This window comes from Spinacia oleracea, chromosome 3 (assembly GCF_020520425.1).
Source record: "Spinacia oleracea cultivar Varoflay chromosome 3, BTI_SOV_V1, whole genome shotgun sequence".
NCBI classification, from domain to species: Eukaryota; Viridiplantae; Streptophyta; class Magnoliopsida; order Caryophyllales; family Amaranthaceae; genus Spinacia; species Spinacia oleracea.
This window is the reverse complement of record NC_079489.1, coordinates 46,027,036-46,050,875: the sequence shown is the minus strand read 5'-3', so window position 1 is coordinate 46,050,875 and position 23,840 is coordinate 46,027,036. Positions and strand designations below refer to the sequence as shown.

General features: G+C 36.2%; 1 protein-coding gene across 3 annotated transcripts in view; it reads right to left on the bottom strand.

The window, feature by feature from the left end:
* Positions 1-6,141: 6,141 nt before the first annotated feature.
* The window catches only part of LOC110796339 (uncharacterized), a 30,957-nt gene continuing 13,258 nt past the window's right edge, over positions 6,142-23,840 (bottom strand). Inside the window, exons 2-8 of one of the 3 annotated variants that reach the window (XR_008930418.1) lie at positions 20,766-20,825; positions 20,255-20,503; positions 18,611-18,687; positions 11,970-12,046; positions 7,044-7,176; positions 6,752-6,957; positions 6,142-6,633 (exon numbers count right to left, since the gene is read on the bottom strand). Coding sequence is in view for 1 of the 3 variants with exons in the window: in XM_056840248.1 (XP_056696226.1) it covers positions 6,802-6,957; positions 7,044-7,176; positions 11,970-12,046; positions 18,611-18,687; positions 20,255-20,503; positions 20,766-20,825 (752 nt within the window). In the remaining 2 variants the exon portion in view is untranslated. Of the gene's footprint in view, positions 6,958-7,043; positions 7,177-11,969; positions 12,047-18,610; positions 18,688-20,254; positions 20,504-20,765; positions 20,826-23,840 lie in introns of all 3 variants that reach the window. The other 2 variants (XR_008930417.1, XM_056840248.1) reach the window with 2 other exon arrangements.

Here is a 23,840-nt window from a genome sequence, read left to right as displayed (position 1 = left end):
CATTTTTTAACAACTCATTTAAGTATACTTTAAGGGACTTAACTCTTCTGATTATGATGAGTAGTTTGGTTGTTAATGTTAATTCTAGAGCTGACAACATTGGCCCGGACCAAAAATTACCGGGTTTTGGGCAACATATTTCGACCCGAACTTTTTTCTAAAAAATACGGGCTTTGGGCAACGTAAAACTACAATTTTAGTTATAAATTTGGCCGGCCCGAAAAGCCCGATATTTTTGGCCCGCAACAGTGGGTTTTGGGCACAAAAAATTGGCCCGAAGTTTGGCCCGACCCGACATAATGGGCAGATTTTTATGTAATCGGCCCGGCCCGGCCCGCCTTTTGATCTGGTCTAGTTAATTCCCCTTGCTTAAAAGGGTTACAAACACTTCATTATCAAAGATTAACTCTATTGATGATAGTCATTGAACTCCTTTGAGCCTCTTGGCTTCCTTCGGTTGTTTACTCCACTAAATTCTATATATATGTACTCTTCCGGCTTTGCACGACCCACCATTGTTATCTCTTCCTCTCATTTTCTATTCTCTTTTGGGCATAAGTTCTAGTGACTCTATCTTACACCACATAGTGTCATTGTGTGGTGAGAGTTGTGTTAACCTTAGGGAACAAATCGGTAAAGAAAAGAAAAATATATCATAATGTTTCTGGTAATGAAATCTTATCTCAAATTTTATGTTTTTGTTTGTAAATTTGCATTTTCTCCCAATATCAGTCCCCAAATATAAATGATGCTAAAGAAAATTTATGAAGAAAAAAATATACTTCCTCCATTTTTTTTTATTGCACCATCTCAGATTTCATGCTTTCCAATGCACTATTATCTCTCGTTATACATTTAAAAAAATATAAAAGTTTAATAATTTGAAAGTCGAGATGAATCTAACAAGATCACAATGAATATATTTTTCCTTACATATAAAACACAAAAAATAACTATATAAGAATATGACAGCTAAAACCCAGATGGTGTAATTATTAAAAAATAGAGGAAGTATAATTTTGGTTGAACTACCGATATGATGGCAATATATTGATTTTTCTACAAACATACATATTCATTCTCATTGACACCAATTATAAACGCCTACCAAACCTGTCAATAGAGTCATACGAAAGTATAGTTATCAAACAGTCAAACAATTAACTTGCATTTCTTGAAATTGATCAACCATTCATCCTTACCTCAATGTTTAGAACCGGGTTTTCTAAGACTTTTCGCTAGTCACATGATTCACCTCTCACACCCTAACACCACTTTATTCCAAACCCACCCTCCCCAACTACTCTTGATTCTATCTTCTAACCCCCTCCCCTCACCCCCTAGACAACCTGGTTCACCCTCAGTCCCTCACCCACCGAAATCCATCTCTGCCACCCACTTTCTACAATAATTACAGATGCTAGTGTCATTGTCTGGACCGATTTAAAAACAAATCTCGAGATTTGAATCATTGCCTGTATCGATTTAAAAATAAATCTCGAGATTGGAATCAGTGTAGTATGACACAATCAAGTTAAGAAAGAATAAGTGCAGATAAGTTAAAATAAATTGAAGCATGAATAAATAAGGGCCAAAGGCAATCATTTATGTTAAGGTCAATTAATGAGCAAATGAACAAAACGAGCATGTCAGTCAAAGTTTATTTTTTAATTTTAGCATAGAGCCTCTGTATATTTCAGGCCGGACTTGCTTACCATCCACAGTTTCATACAACTGATTTGATAAACCCTTTATAAGTCATTTGTTACAAAAGATTCATAACACTTGAAAATGTACAATAACCAAATTTAACCAAACATGTCACAACAAAGAAAACTTCTCTGATAGGATAATACATGTTGGTGAATCTAAAATAGAACATATTTCTTAGCTAATTATAAGCTAATACAAAGGTTTTCTAGTAGTCATACTTATAAATACATTCTTTAATAGAACATTCTCATGGGTACCCCTTGATTTATTATAATTATTTTTGGCCAGCCACAAAAGTTCTCATCATTGCTAGTAATGACCTAATATTATGTGACTTTAGAAACAAAATTCATTTAGAAAACAGTTAAGTTTTTATTATTAATAAAAATGAAAAATACAAATAGAACATTTTGATACGGAGTTTCAGGTGAGGGAAGGTAATAGAATCTCTTGATTTCCTTTCGTAGTGATAGTTGATATTTTTAATCTTCCTTTCTCATTTTCTCTCAAGTCTTCCACAATTTTAATAGTTGGAAGAGTGAAACCATGATTGTTAAGGCCATGCGTCAGTGCATTGCCTCTCCATCAATGTCATTAAGACAACAACTTCATCCAACACACCCCAATTAGCCTCCGCTAAAAATAAATTAAACACATGATCTAGAGGATAATCGGGGTTTCCTTTCTTTTGTTATCATGATACTAGTGCAAACTAAGGACATAACAAAATTAAATCATTAATGTCACACAATATAGATATACAACTACACAAGACCATTTATGATAAATAAAGGAATTCTTTTTGTTGGAAAAACAAAGGGTTGCTGTAGACACCTAAATCGTGTCTCCCCTATGGGATGATGACGATACTATTATCATTGTTAGGTGGTTGGTACAACTCCGTGCAGAAGTCCCGATTGCTAAAACACATTCCAAAGTCCAAGATCCAAAGTCCAATTCCCGAGACGATTCCCATTACGGAACTCAGTACAAAATTCAATTTCCAAAAATCAATTTCAAAATCCAAACACAATCTCACCCAATGGACCTCTCCATTGGCTTTACAAGGCCTTTTCCTATCAAAATGACACTAAGCAATCCGAATTCGGGCGCCGACCCACAAAACCGAGCAAGCCGGGCCTCGTCCCGTAAAACGGAATTTGAAAACCCAAAAACGGCTAGTTTTTAGTCGCAAAATCAAATCCTTAATCATTAAGCAAATGCTACGTGCCAAAGTTCGTACTTTTCGTACAAAGGTACATTCACATAAGACAAATGCAAGGACGGCGTCGTCGTCCTTGCGTTGGCGTTTCCTGTGCCACGTCAGCGGCGCCAGATGCAGGCCTCTGCGCTGGGCGCTGCTGGCATTTGGCGTTTAGCCATCTAATTTTCTATTTAAACCCTGATTTTCAAGCATTTTAGGGCACCAAATCAGAATCAGAACGTCGTAATTTCGAAATTCAATCTCAAAATCAAAATATAAAAATCAACTTTCAATCCTCAAATTCCTATACAATTTCAAGTGTTCAAGCAATTGGGAGCTCTAAAAGGAATTCCAACCTAACCCTAACTAGGTAATTTCGAATCCCTACTCAAATCTACAATGTTTTCTATTCTTCTACCTTTCTAATACAAAAATCCAATGATGTTACCATTTAGGGTTCATGCCTTTTGGTAACTAGGAAAATCATACAAAGGTGTCATCTTTGCGGAGGTTTCATACTTGAAACCCTCTCCAAATGATTGTCCAAAAACACCATTTCCATTATGCCATACAAGATTCAATTTTTCTTCCAAAACGATTAGTAAAGTTGACACTTTTGCTCTCAAAAGTGTCACTTACAATAATCACATATTTTTACAAAAATCAAGACTTTCTATGATTCAAGTACAAAGTTATGGATTCCATGATGTTTAAGGTTGTTTGTAATCACTTCATTTAACTAGAATCATTTTCAAGTTATGGAGCACATCAAAGGTGAAACCTTTTTAACATTAAAAGGTCTAATTTTTGAGATTCAAGACTCCTAAGTTCAATATTCAAGTTCAATATACAAGATTCAATATCTCAAGTTCAACTTCTATAACCCAAAATCTAAGACACTTTTGGATGAGCAACTTTTCCTAAAGTTGAGATTTTAGACTTGAATCCGTGTCGGACGCACTTATTATTAAGTAGTCGTTTGGCGTTCGGATCTCAAATACAATAGTACAGTTTCAATATCGCAATTTCAATATCGTCATTTCAATATCGCACCTTTCAATAACGCGTTTCAATATCACACCTAGAGCTGTCAAAAATCGACCCGACCCGAAAACCGACCCGAACCCGACCCGAAAATACTGGGTCCTGAACAAGATATTGTGACCCGTAACCCGATTTTATCCGAACCCGAGCAACCCGAAAAGGAATGGGTCAAAACCCGACCGAACCCGTTTTGGACCCGACCGATTGAAAATCTTTGTATTTATAGTAATAAATGAGATTATGAGAAAATTTAAGCATAAAAAACACGCTATTTTTACTATTGTTCTGTGTAATATGATTTTAATTTGAATTATACGCCATTTTATGGTTGAATTTGACAAAATATAAACTTTCGTAGGAAAATTTGTTAATTTGTGCCAATATTTTGTATATTTTTCACCTAAATTAATGAAAATATAATGCGCGTTCTAAAATCTCTTAACCCGTTGGGTCAACCCGAACCCGAAAGTTCTGGGTCTTGAACAAGCATTTGTAAACCCGAACCCGAAAGTGACCGACCCGATTCAACCCGAACCCGAAAGTAATTTTTCACAACCCGACCCGACCGACCCGTTTGACAGGTCTAATCACACCTTTCAATAACACATTTCAGTATCGCACCTTTCAATAACGTAGTTCAATATCGCACCTTTCAATAACGCATTTCAGTATCGCACCTTTCAATATCGCATTTCAATATTGCACCTTTATTCTTGCTATTCCAATTCCGCACTCTTTACTCACCTTTTTTCAAGGTGATGTGGTTTTGTACGCACTTTCAATAATTCATTTACTTATTGTGATGTTGCTTTACTTGTTTATTGCTTTCATCACCTCACATGCTAAATCCAACAAAATACAAAGTTATATCACGCTTAACAAAGATAATTTCTTGGACAAACCGGCCTTAGGTTCCCTCAAATTAACTTTAAAGCGAAGTGGTCACAATACAAGTAGAAATTCTATATGCTAAATTCAAAGTTCAAACCCACATAGTGTCATGACTAGGGTTATTCGAAAATGCTCTTTGCATGTACTCGAATACAATTTTTAAAGCTCGTGGAATAAGCATTTCGTTCCCTTGCTCGGATCTCACCCATCCGTTTCTAAGATTCAATGCCTTATCTACTAAAGAGTCAACTTTGGTCTTTCCAAACGGGACCCTTAAAATTGTTTGGTGGCGACTCCTTCGAAATCCAAAAACATACAAAGCCTTTCGTAGGGGAAAATATAAAAAGGAAAGTACGAAAAAACCCCCTACATTTACCGATGAGAATTTTTCTCATTTTGTTTGAAAATGGAGAGAAGAGATAAGGAATGTGTTAGAATTGTTCTACGAGAGAGAGGGAGGTGGACGAGTAGGTGAAAGGAGGTGAGATCTGGAAATGCATGAATAGTTGGGCAAGGGAGGGGACATGGTGGTGGGTTGCACATGAAAGTGGAAGAGGATTGGTTAGGTAGAGGAGAGGCAGAACTGCATAATATAGAGAGAGAGAGTAGCAAAATAAAACTTAGAGAGTGGTGCGTAAGAATTTTCATCTATTCAAGAAGGTTTCATCAAAGGAAATTACAATCAACTAACTTGATTCCCTTCCTAGTTGTTTGTTAAACCAATTAGTCATTCCTTTTAGCCCAAGGATTCTCTATCCCCCTCCGTAAGAAAAACTTCCTAACCCCAAACTCCTCTTCACCCAACCAACTCAATTACCAATTCAATCATCATTGACTGTCCCATTATACTACAAAATCACGCAACCAACAGCTACCCAACCACCATGGCGCCCCATCAAACCCCTCCAAAACCACCAACTACTACCAAAAAATGCCATCCTCCTTAAAGCCACCCAAGCACCGCTGGAATATTACCCAACCTCCTCAAATCACTCTTTCCTACTGTAAACCTACCCAAACCTCTTCAAAATCACCGTCCCACCACCAAAATTACTCTCCCAACCCCTCCTAGTTCCCTAACCACCTAAAAAACAAAGTTTAATCTCGTCAAAAAATCACACCACCACTACAAAACAACGCTAATCACTTAAAAATCACACTACCTACGCTAAAAACAATAACAACCACAAAAGGAAAATTTGGAAGAAAAAAAAAAAAAAATTTATGGATGAAAGATGGAGGTGACACTTGTCATATAATAATCAATAAGATGGAGGTGACACTTGTCATATAATAATCAGTGGTTATCCTTTTTAAATACTAGGTATAGATTTCTCCATGTTAATATCAAAATCGGCGGTTCACTCTAATTAGGAATACAATTTAGAACTATCCGTATACACTAGCAGACATGCTCTAAAGAAAATACTTCGTATATCTCAGATACATTAACCCCGTAGAGCAAGCAAAACATCGAAGCAAGTACATTGTCGGAGAAATGACCGATAAAATTCACGAAATCTACAAAAGTCCAACTATTGCGAAAATGGAGACGGTCAACACACACTTCTTTGTACTGTGTTGAGAGAGTGAAAACAATGATCATTCAGCCACAATTGAACCGAGAGAAAGCCAAATACAATAACTTGAATGAAAACTCGATCCCTGTGAAACCTGAAGGGAGGTTTCCGGTGGGCTTCCAGGAGAAAGCGCAAAAATCTTAATGTGAGGCTTACATATATTCGACACGATATCACGACAATAACTGGAATTCTCATTAACTGCACACCTAAAATTGCAAAGGAAGTATCTCTAAGAGGTGAACAAAAAATTGTATTGACTAGAAATGAGACATTTTAGGTTTGATTCTGAACATATAAATTAAAGATTTAAACACACCTTTCATCAGTAGACGATGAAAATGTCATACAACAACAAGAAGTCAACAATCATCCCTCTGAAGACAATGCATCCTCAATGCTCCTTATTACACTGCTAAGGCTGCCACCACTCTCAAGAGCTTTAACAGCTTCCTTGTGAGCCTCTTTATGCCATTTCAGCAAATTATAAGACTGCAAAACTGCCCATCTAGCTTGATTTGACATCTGCAGAAGATTAACGGCATGAGTAGTTAATTATATTTATTTGTTCATTTTCTCTGTGGTCTCAATGATTACTAATAAATTACAACCTGTGGAACACTTAAAGGAGGCTGCAGAAGTATACATATACTCCTGAACAGATTCTCATCATTTTCTCCACCCTCAGCTTCACCATAGACTAGAGCTTCTGCTGCAATACCAGCAAAAAGCACCATGCAGTACCTGAACATCGAAGTGTCAGAATCCAGTCACTAAAACTGACAGAACCATTAATAATTTTCTTTCACTTGAAGCATGTATTAGGTCTTCTTCACTAATCAGTTCATTTGATTATAGTATTTCAGTCAAGATTGCATCAAATTATAGTTGTCGATTGTTCTATCATAATTGTTTTTTTTAATTTTGGAAATTCTACACAGTTCAAGTTTTGAGAAGTCTAAATAAATGGCAGACTATTTTCAAAATTTATATGGGACCCCTTTAATTTTCGCCCATTTTATGCAGTAACATTTTAATAAATGTATGTTAATGGTTGTTTCTTTATTTATGTTAGAAGAACACTCAAAGACTTATAGTGAAGCTATAAAACCATAGATGTCGGTTTTTGGAAAGAGGCCATTAAAAGTGAATTAGATTCAATCATGTCTAATCATACTGGGGACTTATGAGATTTGCCTAAAGGGTCTATGCCCATAAGTTGTAAATGGATCTTTACTAAAAAGAAGAAACCCGATGGCTCTATTGATAAGTTTAAGGTTAGACTTGTTATTAGAGGTTTCACTTAAAAAGAGGGAATTGACTTTTTTGATACCTACCCACCCGTGACTAAGATTACTACCATTAAGACTTTGGTTGCTTTAGCAGAAATTCAAGACTTCGTAGTGTTAGATAATGCCTTGAATCGGCCAAGCCCCTTACTGCAACGCCCCAGCACGAGGATCTACTTTACGGTATCTGTTATTCTGGACTAGGGTTATCTGTTTTGGGCCTATTTTCTGGGCTTTTCCGCATCTGTCTAGGGAGTACTATATAAACTCTCTAGGTCATAACCTAGTTGTATTCTGTAATCTGTACTCTTCAAGATCAATAAAACTTTCCTCCCCTCTGCCTGTGGACGTAGCTAACACATTGTTAGTGAACCACGTTAAATTCTCTGCGTTCTTTATTACGTTATTTAATTTTTCTTTGCATCCGTTATAACACGTAGTTTAAAAAATAGATGTTAAAACGACTTTTCTTATTGGTGACCTTGATGAAGAAATTTACAAAACCTCAACTGGAAGGTTTTGTAGTTAAAGGTAAAAAACATAAGGTGCGTAGACTCAAAAAGTTTTTGTATAGTTTAAAGCAAGTTCCTAAGCAATGACATGAAAAATTTGATAGTACCCTTAAGGTGATGGCTTTGTGACTAATTCTTCGAACTCTTGTGTGTATTTACAAGTGTTTGATTCCTCTTTTGTTATTATTTGTCTCTACGTTGACGACATGCTTATTATTGATAGTAACCTTGAGCTTATGAATTACACAAAAGATTTTTGTCTAATAAGTTTGAAATGAAGTTCTTAGGTGAAGCTGACGTGATCCTTGGTATTCGATTGATCAAGTCCAAGGATGAGTTCTCCATGAGTCAAGCTCACTATGTGGAGAAAATCTTGAAGAAATTCGATGGTTATAATGTTGAGCCATGTAAGACCCCATATGATGCAAATATAAAACTTACAAAGAATAAAGGTCCAAGTGTATCTCAAGAGCAGTATACAAGGTAATAGGGAGTGTGATATTTTTGATGAATTTCACAGGACTCGATGCTGCCTATGCGGTAAGTATACTAAGTCGATATACTCAAAATCCTAGTCGTGAGAATTAGGAATGGCAACGGGTCGGACTCGGATCGGACCCTATAAAATCCATATCCGATCCGAATAATAAACGGACCCAAATATTAGGTACATATCCGAGTCCGACTCCGAATGGACATACTCCGAATCCGAGTCCGCGAGACTCTTTGGACATCCGGATCCGAGTCCGAATCCGATTTAAATCGGACCTCCGCATCGAAATTTCAGCCTCAACTTCAACAAGCAAATGGAAATGTAAAATAAACTACTGCAATCTTCTGTAGATCTCATACCCAAAAAATATACGAAGTGAAGTAAATCAAGTAATAAAAAGTAAAAGCTTTTATTAATGATAAAGAAACAAATCCTAATTTGGATGGAGCTTATTCAGTAATACAAATCACTGATTCTACTTGATTATTTGTATTGAGTTGAACAAGTATTGTAAAAACTATAATATTTTATTAAGTAATACAAAATTGTGAAGAGCTTTGAATCTGAAATCAAAACAGAACAACAAACCCTCCGGACCGATTAAATATGAACAACAAAACCACCGCCACCGCTTCTCATCTTGAATCGATCTGCACTTCTACATGTACAACTTATTTATATCATATTGTGATCTGGAAGGACGCGCGGGTCGGAGTCGGGTCGGATGTTCTCCAGGCTCCGAATCCGATTCGACTCCTATTCGGATTCAGAGTTTTTTAATCGGATTCGGACTCGGATTTTCTTTATTCGGACTTGGATCGGACTTGGATCGGATCGGACTCGGATCAGACTCGGATTGAATTGCCATCCCTAGTGAGAACTGGAATACATTTCATCCATTGCTTAAGTACCTAAGTGCTCCCATGAAAGTATGTTTGCATTTCAAAGTTATGTGTTTATGTTGGGTGGAAGTGTTATATTATTGAAGTCTTCAAAGCAACCATCTCTAGCTCGCTCCACCATGAAATCTAAATTTATTGCTCTTGAGTTGGCAGGTCAAGAAGCGGATTGACTAAAGAGTGTTCTTGCCAATACTCTATTTTAGGATCTTCCCCGGTGTCTTTGCATTGTGACTCACAAGTTGCGATTGTAGTGGCTAATAGAGGCAACTATAATAGCAAGAAGAGACACACACACCTTACAACTCAAGAATGGAGTGAGTGCATAGAACTTTATCAGATCCAAAGTAAATTTGGCGGATCCGTTGTCTAGATGATTGATAAGAGATCAGGTTCTTGACTCGTCGAGGGGGATGGGGCTTAAGCATGTGAAATGAATATGATGAGCATTACTAGTACTTCCATCCTTATGGTACTATGTGATTGTAATGCTTGATGTAGGTTGAATTCGTTTGAGTTCTTAATTGATTCATACTTACGTGGTAGGTACTCTAGCTTAGCATTTGTGAAAGTCACCGTTGTAATTTATTTGAATGTTTGAGTGTATTTTAACTCTTAATGAATCCTAAGTGTTGTTTTGTGCTATTGAAAAGCCAACGGATTCACCTATGCGGTTTCCTAGAGCTTCCATGAGAACTAAGTGTGATGCTTAGGTTTATAATTTGCGCACACTTTGCGGAGTTCACTTGATCGTTCGAGTAAGGATCAGATATGTATAGTGGGGGCTTGGCTTAAATCTTAGATTTTCTAGGTTAATCCACTCTTTCATCAAAGCTTGAGGGTTTCAGGATTTGTCCACCCTTGGGTTTGTAAGTCATAGTTCCACACTTCCACTTCACTAAACACTGTGATACCAATTGTTATGTATTAAGCTCCTCTTATGCCAAGAAATACCAATTGTTATGTATTAAGCTCCTCTTATGCCAGGATATTTCTCTCTCGTTTCTTTGTTCTCATCTTGAGTGGGGGGATTGTTGGAAGTAAAGCTGGAAAATGACTTCGTCAGATGGGACCCGACGGTGTCGGCCAATCGCACGCAACTTCAAAGTGAAAACTAGAAAGTGAATTCGCCCTACCGGGCAAATATAATTAGTGGTTTTATTGTTGCATTCGCGCCCGATGGGGCGAATTAAATGACCTTTTGGGTTGGTGGAATTCGCGCCGAACAGGGTAAGCTCCCCCCCAACCGGTGGAGAACCAAAAAAGTTGTCGGTTATCCGGTTTTGGTTTTGCTTTGCTTCCGTGTGATTCATTTTTTAACAACTCATTTAAGTATACTTTAAGGGACTTAACTCTTCTGATTATGATGAGTAGTTTGGTTGTTAATGTTAATTCTAGAGCTGACAACATTGGCCCGGACCAAAAATTACCGGGTTTTGGGCAACATATTTCGACCCGAACTTTTTTCTAAAAAATACGGGCTTTGGGCAACGTAAAACTACAATTTTAGTTATAAATTTGGCCGGCCCGAAAAGCCCGATATTTTTGGCCCGCAACAGTGGGTTTTGGGCACAAAAAATTGGCCCGAAGTTTGGCCCGACCCGACATAATGGGCAGATTTTTATGTAATCGGCCCGGCCCGGCCCGCCTTTTGATCTGGTCTAGTTAATTCCCCTTGCTTAAAAGGGTTACAAACACTTCATTATCAAAGATTAACTCTATTGATGATAGTCATTGAACTCCTTTGAGCCTCTTGGCTTCCTTCGGTTGTTTACTCCACTAAATTCTATATATATGTACTCTTCCGGCTTTGCACGACCCACCATTGTTATCTCTTCCTCTCATTTTCTATTCTCTTTTGGGCATAAGTTCTAGTGACTCTATCTTACACCACATAGTGTCATTGTGTGGTGAGAGTTGTGTTAACCTTAGGGAACAAATCGGTAAAGACAATTGAGCACTCCGTTTGTACTCAATCTCGTTTTCAAGGAATTGGTTTTATTACGACGACACGACAATGTTTTTAAGATCATTTAACTTCTTGTTCTGCATTTTAGCCTTGAAAACCTTTATTTACAACAACGCGTATTCCACATAAGCCATCCACTGAGAAATTAACAGGAATCTATGAGAAAGTTACGATGTTAAATGTATTAAATTAAAGGGTACCATATGAATTTAAATATTTTCAGTCCTCATATATGACTGAAAACTAGAAGAGTGCCGCGTAGAATTCCCCTTGTTTTTTTTAACTTTACCCTTTCAAGTCCCTTTCACGTTGTTACACTTATTGTTGTGCATTCAGAGACGGGAAAAATGACATAGCTGCAGTCTCAACTGTTACCTGTCAAAAGCTGTACTGCTAAGTCGTCCTCCAGCAAGCTCATTCTCCAATTTCTCATCCCAAAATTGGGTCCCTGCCTACAGTAGAAAAACAACTCTTCTCACATTTGGAACTCTTTAGAATTTGTTGTCAAATAAATGCAAATGCAGAGTGGAGAAAAAGGAAAACTATGATTAGACTACACAGTGAAATTGGATTCGAGGATAAATGTTATACCTTTAAAGTAGAAGGTGAGGGTTTAAAGGTGCAGCAGTAAATAATGGAAACAAAGAGTTGGGATATGTTTCAGAAACATAAATCCATGTAACCAGCTAGTGTCATCCACACCAGCAAAACTCTAGTGAGACAACACAGTAAAATTGATTGTATCTTCTTTTATAATTCACTGTATGAGTTATAATTTACGGATTTTTCATGAAATGACCCCGAGGTTTGCGTTAATACACCAAATACCCCTAATGTTTCCAGAATGCACCAAATACCCCCGAGGTTTAAAACAATAACACAAAATGCCCCTAATGAGCATTTTCCGTCTATTCCGTTAAGTCTCCGTTAGCGTGTTGCCCTTACACAACCATTTTCACTCCTAATCCTAATATTAACACTTAATTATATTAATTAAACCCCAAAAAAATAATTAACTATTATTATTTTTAAAAAAAACCCAAATTTTAACAACAAAAAAAAAAAAAAGCCAATCATTTTTCTTCTTCCTTATACTACGCTGCTTCTTCTTCTTCCTTATACTACCTCCTTCTTCTTCTTCACCATTAAAACTCAAACTTTCTCTCTCATCTTCCTCACCATCATATTAATATAATATAACATTTAATTATATTAATCAAACCCCCAAAAATTAATTGCCTCAATTTAAAAAAAAAACCCAAAACTTTTTTTTTTGGGATTTCTTCATAGATCTGAATTTTTAGGAGATGCGAAAATCGCAGGCTAAGACAAACACATTCGGAAGGGTTTTCCAATGGGTGGATCTCTCCCCAGAAAATGTGTTAACAGAAGTGGAATGCTTTCTTTAGTTGAGTACTGTTGCAGGAAGATCTGTGAACCTGAGATTTTTGGTTGCTGACTTCCATATGGTACTAGTTAGGAATGATTTCATACTTTGCTATTGCTGTGCCTGTATAAAATAATTTTGCTTCGGCGACAAAGAGATATTTGAGAGGAGGTGGTAGAGGAGAGAGAGGGAGGAGCCTGCGATGGTGGTGGTGGAGCCTGCTATGTAATTTCCTCAATTGCAGTGGTGGAGCTTGCGAAGGTGGTGGAGCAACTTCACCCTCGATCTTCGATTGAAAAGACCCACCATATCTGATTTATTGGATGCATTTTTTGGGTTAAAGAAAGAAAAGAAGAAGAAGAAGAGGTGGTTGCAGGTTTTTTTGTGGCGATTATTGCGACGAGCAGCTTCACCCATTATTGGTTGCAAATTGAAATCCCCCAATATTGCTGATTTGGGGATCAATTTTTTTGTTAAGGTTTGTGAATTTTGAGGAGATGCGAAAATCAAATGTGTTTTCCTTAGTTTGAGTTGATCTGAATCTTTGAAAGGGGAGGCATTGGGGGTGGGGATTTTCAAAAAGCTCAAGGAATGTGAAGGTGAAATAATGGGTTAACCATGGAGATTGAAAAAAGAAAGAGAAAGAGACAGAGAAAGATAAAGGAAAACAAACAAACAAACAAAAAAAATTAACGGAGACTTAACGGAATGGACGGAAAATGCTCATTATGGGCACTTTGTGTTATTGTTTTAAACCTCGGAGGTATTTGGTGCATTCTGGAAACATTAGGGGTATTTGGTGCATTAACGCAAACCTCGGGGTCATTTCATGAAAAATCCGTATAATTTACAATTGCTAAGTTAAGGATTATATTCAGGAGAAACATATACAGCAACCAGGGTGTAAAAATGAGGTCGCGGTTGCGGTCTCGGTTGCAGTATAGGATTGGTTTGTTTAAACATTAAATTGTAATCTACTCCCTGCATTCCTAAATGTTCTTCCCGTTTCTATTTCGGGCGTTCCTATATGTTCTTCCCGTTTCTATTTTTGGACATGACTTTTCACCATAAATTTCCCCACCATTCCTTATTTAATTCATTCACATTTCCCTATTCACCAACCCAACCCCACTTTTATGATTTTTTATTACTTTATCAAAAATATCTTCTCTCTCCTTCATTTCTTTATTACTTTCCTTTACTACTTTATTACTTTCTCTTACATTCAATCATTACTCTTACACCCAATCATTACAAGATTCCATTTTCTTAATTCCCACACCATTTCCCAACCGGGAAGAACAAAAAGGAACAGAGGGAGTAATTTTTATACTTAATTTTTAATTATAATTTTAAAAATTAAATTTAGATTTAACCTTCCTATTTTGTGTACTAAATGAGAAAATAAGAAAAGAAAAGAAAAGGGGCCACGTGGTACAATGATGGGTAAATAAAATATAAAAAAACAGAGAGAAAAAAGATGATTAGTAAAATAAGACTCACAACCAAACATAAATAATATAAAAATGGTGTATTGGAATGCAAGTGTACAGACAATCTGTCCAGTTAAAAATAAATCTATCTAATAAGTTCAATTTCCCTTTGATAGCAATACCCATCTGTCCAATTTTTAATTCAATATTGGTGCGCAAATTTTGAGGGATTGACAATGGGAGGGAAATTATGTTAGTCGAGGGGAAGTTGTAGCAGTTGGGTCCAATCTAATAAACGCACTTTTGTACCTCAGTGGTATGTTCCAGGGAAACCGCGAAACATGCAATTCACGCCATTTCGATTGAGCAATAATTCTTACACCTTTGACTTTAGGAAGAAGATTAATAACCTCTATATGCACAATATATCCTTCTACGTGGAGTTCCCGATACTAAGTATATTGCTTTTCATTCCCATACTTGAGAATAATTTGTATTTTTCCTTTACCTACAACTTGTAGTTTGGATATATCTCCTAAACTTACATTACCTTAGATATTATTCTCAAGATCGATAAAATTTTCTTTTCTGCCACACAAGTGGTTACTAGCTAAAGAATCCAAAAACCACGTAATCTTCTTGATTATTAGCTTCTTGATTTGCTAGCAACAATGTAGGTCTATCCTCATTATTTTATGATGATTTAACAACACTCAAAGGATTTCTTTGATCCTTTTGTTTGCTCCAACAATCTGATGCATAATGCCCATATTTTTTGGCATTAACATTGAACGTCTTTTGCCTTCCCACGTTCGTTGAATATCTTTTATCCTCTTCTTGATCCTCTTCCATGGTCAGTTTTTTATTCTCATTATTTTGGTTATTTTTTCTCATTGTTTTGGTTACAAAATTGGTAATTACCACAACCTCTACCACGTCCCAGAAAACTGCCTCTCCGGTGATTACCTCTTTTTTTCGTTTAGATCCAACTTTGATTCAAATGCCTTCTCTATCATAGCAAGTCATCATTCTTCCGAATCCTTTGTTCATGCACTTGAAGCGATCCAAGAAGCAGTTCTATTGATAATTTAACAATATCTTTGGATTCTTCAACTGCAGTTAATTCATGATTAAATTTCTTATTGCATGATCGAATTACTTTCAACGACCTTGTAATCTTCAATCCTTTAATCTTTTCTCCATTTTATTTCTGCTTGTTAACATTTACGGGTTTTTCCAGTTAATGCCCCCGAGATTTCACAAAATTCGCCAAACACCTGCACAGTTTCACAAATACACCAAATACCCCTATTTTTTCAAAATACAAAAAATTCCCTGCCTTCCAACGAAAATCTAACACCATTAGCAATTAGTCTTTAGTTAACCTAATTAACCACTAAACATTAACCCCTAACTAAATAATACAATTATAACCTAATTAACCCTTATTAATTAAGGAGAAACAAATACTCCCTCCTTTTTTGAATGTTAGTCCCTTTTGGAATGTAACGCAATCCAACATTAATACACTTGTCACATGAATCTCAATGATTTTAACCCATGGAAATAAAAAAAGTTACTTGAGAGTAAACAAGTGGGCCATTTGGATATTTATAAGGGTATAAATGGGATAAAATTGGACAAATAAGGAAAGATTCCAAAAGGGACTAATAAGAAAAAAACTCAATAAGGAAAGGGGACTAACATTCAAGAACGGACGGAGTATGGGTTACAACCAAAATCAAATGAATATAATTATCTCACCTACATCCCTCTTATGCTTTTCTTCTTATTTACACTGAAAGTAAAACTCCACAATTATAACTTTTGTTTTGCCAAACATGGAGGATGAAAGTCCTCATTTCCAACCACTCACTAATGTTTATCAAATGTTAATAAAAGTAAATTAATAATAGTATTCCTAAATTAAAGTTTGACTTGCAACAATTACTCCCAAAAAAACTGGGTTGAAAAGATCTTACTCGATGAAACCCAACCTATTTTCAGAAATCAGTAGTACCAACAGTTTATGCTTGCAATTAGTTGACTATTTCCTTCATTTGAAAACAAACAAATCTTGTTTTAGGATTAAGAAAAATAATTCAGAAATTATTACAAGGAATGGCCGGGACTACCTTGCTAGAATTTCGTTAGAAAAATATAAACTTAATAACTGATGTTGAGGAGTGGAATATAGTTAACAGGGATTAATTTGAATTTTTCCTTAAAAAAATTCAATATTCATTTTGAAAAGAGGAAAATATGTACAATCCAATATGTACAATCTGAAGAGAACATGGCCATCCAGAAGGTTGTTCAGGGCTTTTGTTGTAGAGGAAAAAAACGAACTGAATGCACTCTACAATTCTGGTTTTCGTTGAAATCAACTCTTGAGGATCAGCCATGTCTATGGCTTCTACGTTTCTTTCCTTCCCGTCATTTTTTTTTAATTTCTGTTGAGGGTGCCTTGGTAGGGTGCCTTGGTGGACTGGTGGGCCTTTTCATCTTTTGCATCTTTTTCTTTTCTTTTCTTTTTTGACCTTTTTAAATTAGGGTTGTGGGAAGTGGGGACAAACACACGTGCCTGAATAATATGTACCCTCCTCGATTCAATTTTTTAATATTTTTATGTTCTGTGACCTTTGAACATTTGAGTGGTTTTTTAATTTTTTATGTTTGAGAAATTTCTGCAGACTATCTATTTTATGTTTAAGTTGTTAAATTTTGCATTTGAATATGTTGAGTAACTTTTATAATATTTTAATCTTTTGTTTTTTAATTTAACAACTTTTATTTTTATTTTTATAAGAAGTGTCGTTTTATTATCGGACACTTTATATGGGAGCCGTGTCTAAAACACAAGTCAAGACACTCCTTTGACTGTCTCGGAGTGTCTCGGAGTGTCAGATAGTGTCTGAGTAACATAGCACTAGTCTACTCCAAAGATTTGTTGATGAACAGCAAATCAAAAAAACAAGAGGGGTAAAAGACAGTTTAATTTTGTATCGGCCTTATTCTCTTTATTCCCCTCTTTATTCCCCTCTTTCCTTTCCTAAAGAAGATATAAAAGCATTGCAAAGATACAAGTGAAGAAACAATCATCTTCTTGACTAAAATAATTCACCGGTCTTACAGAGTAGACCAGTTTGGAGCTTAGAAAAGAGTCTAAAGAATGGAACAAAATCAAAACACGTAAGTTCCATTCTCGGACCAAAAAGAATAGGAAAGTTTTTTACTAGACCTCACCTTGTATGTCTATGGATTACCAACTTTTGACACAAACCATGTAGGTAGAAATTGGGTGAATGTAAAAAATGAAGAAACTTGATTCCCTAACATCTTTGTTCTCTACTTGGTTACATAGCAAGTGTTCACTTTAGCAGATTTAACTTATCTTTTCTTGAACTTATCTAAACTTGTGAGCTCAGAACATAAACTAAACTTATTAGTCCCGTTCTCCTTCGACTTATTTTATCTAAATTTATTAGCCCTGAACTTATGATTTTGAAGTGAACTTATTGGCCCTAAATGTATTTAAAGTTACTAGTTCTGAACTTCCTTAAACTTGTTTGAACTTACTAGCTATGAACTTATCTTATCTGATGAACTTATATAAACTTACCAGCCGCGAACATATTTTATCTTATCTGAACTTATAAGACCTAAATAAGCAAAATAAGGTGGGAAGAACAAAGTCTTAACTATCTTACGGTTTGGTGATGCAAACCACCGACAAGGATAAATTTTGTTGTATTTCAAAGACTGGTTTGGATAATTTTACAAGTCTTTAGAACAACACGTTTTGCATGCATCAAAGATTACATCCTAACTAGCCCCATTGTATAGGAAACCCAACAATTGCTTCCAAAGAAAAACAGAATTAAGCGGAGACTCCTTTATGTACAATGTAAACTAATGATTAGCGAAGCTCCTTAATCGTAATAAATAGAGCTAAGTAAGAGTAGAACAACAAAGGATTTATTCTGACTTTTCCATGAGAACATTTTCCATCTCTATTCACAACAATATATGATACCAAAATTATTGCAAACATGTCAATTTTTATCAAACCTAAGCATGTTTATGAACAAGATATTTTCTTATATCATATACACATAGGAATGAGGATTGAAGGGTGAGGATCGGGTAGTAAGTCACATTCAAACAAGACTAGAAAATGGAGTATGGAAAGATACCTGCCCTTGAATGCCCATCTGCATTGCCACAATTGGGTCTAAAATGACTCCACGTATGGGGCAGCCCATAAGATACGCTGCAAATGCATCCAACAAAAACATAAGAATTTTGGCACAGAAGCATTGCAATTGTATCCAACACAGACTAATCTATTGTCGGACACACTCATGTTAATATAAAATGACAGTGACACAGATCCTGAAACAAATCTGGGTGTAACTCTTAAGTTAATGCTGCACAGGACAGTGAATTAGTGAGATAGAAGGAACGGAGTGGAAGTGCAATAAAGATGTGAAGTAGTTCAAAATAATACTCCCTCCTTTTCTTTTTGTTCTTTACGTTTGGCCTTTTGCACGTTTATTAACGACTAATTAATGTGCATTGAGATTCCTCTATTTTTTTTATTTAAACAAGGAAAACTACGTTTATTTATAATGTTTTCACTCTTATCAAAATTCTGATATTGGGAAAATGAGAAAAATTTAATGTCCCAATAGAAAAGTGTGAGAGATTAAATGACCCAATGAATTTAATTCGTTAAAATAATCATTAGACACAAATTTTGATAGAATATTAAACATTTATGAGATAATATAAAAGGAAATGTAAAGAACATTATGAAGCACCCAAAAAGGAAAACGTAAAGAACAAACATAGGGAGTATTTCTCTACCCCTAAAGACGTGAACAGAGTGGATGAAGAGTGAAGAAGTAATATAAAAATGTCCGGAAAATACCATTACAAAGATGATGGAAAATCGTTTAAGATGGTTTGGACATGTAAGCAGAAGATCAAGTGATGCCCCGGTTAGGAGAATAGAAGGGTGGCAAAGTGATAGAATTGCAAGGGGTAGGGGAAGACCTAAGAAAACTTGAAGGAAGGTGATTGAGCACGATATGAGCTTTCTTGGGTTTGAGGAAAATATGGCGTTGGATAGGACAGAGTGGAGGGAGAGAATATACATTGACGACTTCATTTGATTTATACAGCTTCCATGTTTCTGTTTCTTTCTATTTTTTATTTTGTTTTTAAAATTCTTTTAATTTTTTTTAATTTTACATGCTATTTTGAAATGTACTTATTTTACTTATTCATTTATTTATCTCTTACAATATTTCTTCTATAATATATATATATATATATATATATATATATATATATATATACATTTTTCTCTTATCTTACTGTCATTAATTCCACTTTCTCTTCCTTGTTTTTTCTTTTTTACTTCCTGCTCCTTTCTGGTTTGATTGGTGACAATGACGATCTCCTACGACGATTCATGTTAGCCGACCCCAAATCATTTTGGAACTAAGGCTTTGTTGTTGTTGTTGTTGTAAAGTACCATTACAAAGCAGCAGCATTAGCCGGATGTCTAGTTAATAGTTTGACCTAGGTCAGGTGGCAACTAAAACGAGAAAAGGTTCTCTAGATGCTAGGTAAAAGGAAGGGGTTGTGAATATTTGGTGGAAACCAAGGATCAGACACAGGTATTTGAGGTAAAATGAAGAGTTTGGGTAGCGTATGTTGCAATCTAACCCCACCATCAGTGCACAATCCTGAACAACTTGATAACTCAAAGTAGCTTTCTAGCATCAAATAGTTCAACACTTGTTATGATTCAAAGAACTACAACAACTTACCAGTCAACAAATGCCCTGCTTCATGAACAAGGATGCGACGCTTAAACGGAGGCCAATAACTTGAAATTTGAGCAAGACATGAACCACCAAGAAAAATAGAGTCTACTGCAGCTAATCCCAAAATAGCTGCTAAATTGGGCCTCAAGTCTATTCCGCGGGAGAGCAGAAAAGACACGCCACCAAGAAAGGAAAACAGAGCAGCACCGGAAGCTCCAGTGAGACCCCACTTTTTTGGAGAGAGTTTGGACACTGCAAGATAAACACAATGACGAGACATATATTAAACAAAAATATAGACATACAATTATTTGATGCTTGGAAATGTACTCATTTTTTAAAATATGCCACATAGAGCTAAATGATGTTTGTGAAATTCTAAATGAAGCATAGAGCCTCAGTTGCATTTCCTGGAAAGAAAACAAATAAAAGAGTAACTAATATCATAAGCAGATATTCTTTTATCATAGATCAAGTTTGTGCGAGGTAGGAAAGCTGAGTCTACAACACAAACCTTCTAAGCCAGTTGAAGACTTCATAATTGTTGGTGTTACGTCTCGTGGTCCGTCCAATACTGGATATATATATCAAGAAACAATGATGTTAAGTGATTTACAATTAGCAAATAAAATTAGCTAAATATTTTCTCATTAGAGTTTGAGAGACTATATTATGACGTGCAGAACAAGTAAGTTGAAAAAAATAAAATATGATACTTTCAAGCTTTTAGCAAAACCCTTTTTGATCAATGTTAACTCAGAACTCAGAAGAAATGGAAACTATATCCAGTCATCTTTTGACCAAGGAGAACAAGGCAAAATCAGCATGATTATAGCTCAAAAACCATATAACTTGGGACTAGTCAATAATCATAATTTAGATCAGCACCACACTTTGTAAACTATGACAAGATCAAACTACAGTCGTACCTTTTATCTAATTTCTCAGATTTAAGAAACAAAATAACATATTTGGGGAAGCTCCACATGTCTGTGTAATGTGATGAAAAGCACATTTGTTTCAGCTGCCCTAATTTCAGTTAGTTTTGGCACTCAAGTCAAAATGGCATTCCCTGTTTGATTACGAGGCAGACAAATGTCGTCAGAAAACTCTTCCAACCTCCAGCAGAAAAAATAATCAGCTAGATACATAGATTGAGCCCTAATTTGCTTCCCTAGCAGCTTCGGATCTTCCACCCATCGCAAGAACCAGTGAAACTCGGGAGCAACAATGTCAATTTTCTTAGACAAACTAATCATCATACTCCGTACCACTTATAAGTAAATACCCACATTACTTGCTTGGTTTATAGATATATTCCACATTGTATCAATAAAACACTAAGTTTAAAATAAATAAACACACACACACACACATATACAAGATAGTTACGTATTAAATATTTATAACACACAAACACTTGCTATGCTATTATACATGTGAGATAATCCGGATGAAACATGTCAAGATGGAAACTAGTCACATCAGGAGGAAAAAGCAACCAGGTTGCCTAAATACAGCCAAAAAAATTCTTCTCAATTAATAGATGTCCATAATTCTGGGCCAACAGTCAGTCTTCCGTACCTCAGAACTGTTCTCCAGCAGACAACATACTCGGCATATGAGTTAACAGCATGAATGTCAAGGACAGAGGAGAAGCAGTGGGATGTTCAGCCATACTTCATTTACCTCCCAGAAAAAATAAACATGAATTGCAATGTCCTTCAATCCCCAGCTTGTCCATTTAATGACACTTTTTGTTGAAGATTGTGGCTTAAAACAACAAAACCATATTCTGCACTTCTGCAGAATATACCAAACTCTGTAACGAACCCAAATCAGATGAGAATCAGGCCAGCTGTACGTTTCACATATTCCAGAAGAGGACAAAACAAGAAGGGGCAAAAGGAAACTTCTGCGCAGCAAGGGCAGGCACCACATCAGCAAGGATAAGTCAAGAGTAGTAACACGTAGGTGGGAACTATGAAGCCTAGGTACGCCTCTCAGGTGCCGTATCCCGTACCTGGTATGGGTACGGGTCGGGTACGGGATGGGTACGCCCCAAAAACGTCCCCAGGCCGAATCTAAATAGTGGGTACGCGGGTGGGATTTGAGTACGGATGGGTTCATTTTTGGGGACGGGTGGGTACGTATTTGGAGATGAAATCACGTACCCAGAGGTATTATTGTAGCTTTGAAGCCCAATTTCACAATTTAGGGTTTTATTTTTCAAAGTCACCAAATTCTCTCTCACCTGCGTCATTGGTGAGTGGCTGCTGGTCGTCGCCGCCGACCGTTTCGCCCCTCGCCGGTTGTCTCGACTCTCAACTCGCCGGTTCTTCTTCTACGGATCTCCTTCGAGCTTCAACTCGTCGGTTCTTCTTCTTTTACTCTCCACTCTCCAGCGAGGCAGCGAGTTTCTTCTACGGTCTTCGAGCTTCGACTCAGACGACTCTTCGAGGAAGCTGTCGCCGTCGTCTCAGTGTCTCACACTCTTTCTCCCTCTATTCTATGTTTTTTTTTCTATTGTTTTTTCTATTTTTTTTTTGTTCGATTTGTTTCTATTTTTTATTTTTGAATGAATGTGGCAACTGGTAAGCTGTTTTATTTTTGTTCGATTGTTTTTATTTTTTTAACTTTTATTTTCGTTTTATTTTATTTTCTTTGGTTTTTCATTTAGGCAGTAACTTAATGTCTTAATTAATTAGTTAATAGTTAACTTGAGTGTTGAATTGTTGAATGGTTGAATGGTTGAATGGTTGTGTTGAATGAATTTGTTTATTTTTCATTTGATTAGGACCAATATGGACTCATCCCAATCTCAACAACAAAGTACTAATGTTGGTAGTAGCACGAATAGTGGGTCAATTGGTGCGGAATCATTGCTTAGTGAGGATTCTCCTCCAATGTGGAGGTTTGTAACAAGAATTGAAAAACAAGGGGCGGTTGGTGGAACATGGAAATATCGATGTAATTTTTGTAATGAAACCCGAACATCTAGTTATTCAAGAGTTAGGGCCCATTTGCTTCAAATTAAGGGTCAAGGCATTGCATGTTGTAAGAAAGTGTCTCGTGTTGATAAACTCGAAATGCAAAAACTTGATGATGAATTTGAGAATAAGAAACTTGATTCGGGCCCTAGAGAAGTTCCTTTGCCTAGTGAATCTCTTTCTCATTTGGACTCCGATGCTACATTCAAGAAAATTAGAAAAGGAAGTCTGATAAATCACCAATTACTAGATGTTTTGGTATTGAAACTAGGGATCAATTGGATCAAGAAATTGCAAGGATGTTTTACACGGGAGGGTTACCATTTAATCTTGCTAGGAATCCACACTATATGAGGTCCTTTACTTTTGCCGCCACTCATAATATAGTAGGTTACAATCCTCCTGGTTACAATAAGCTTAGAACTATATTACTTGTGCAAGAAAAAGCTAATGTAAAGAGGCTAATGACACCACTAAAATCAACTTGGAGAGGAAAAGGGGTGACAATTGTGACTGATGGATGGAGTGATCCAACAAGAAAACCTCTCATTGATTTCATGGCTACTTCTAGTCTTGGTCCAATCTTTCTTAAAGCTGTG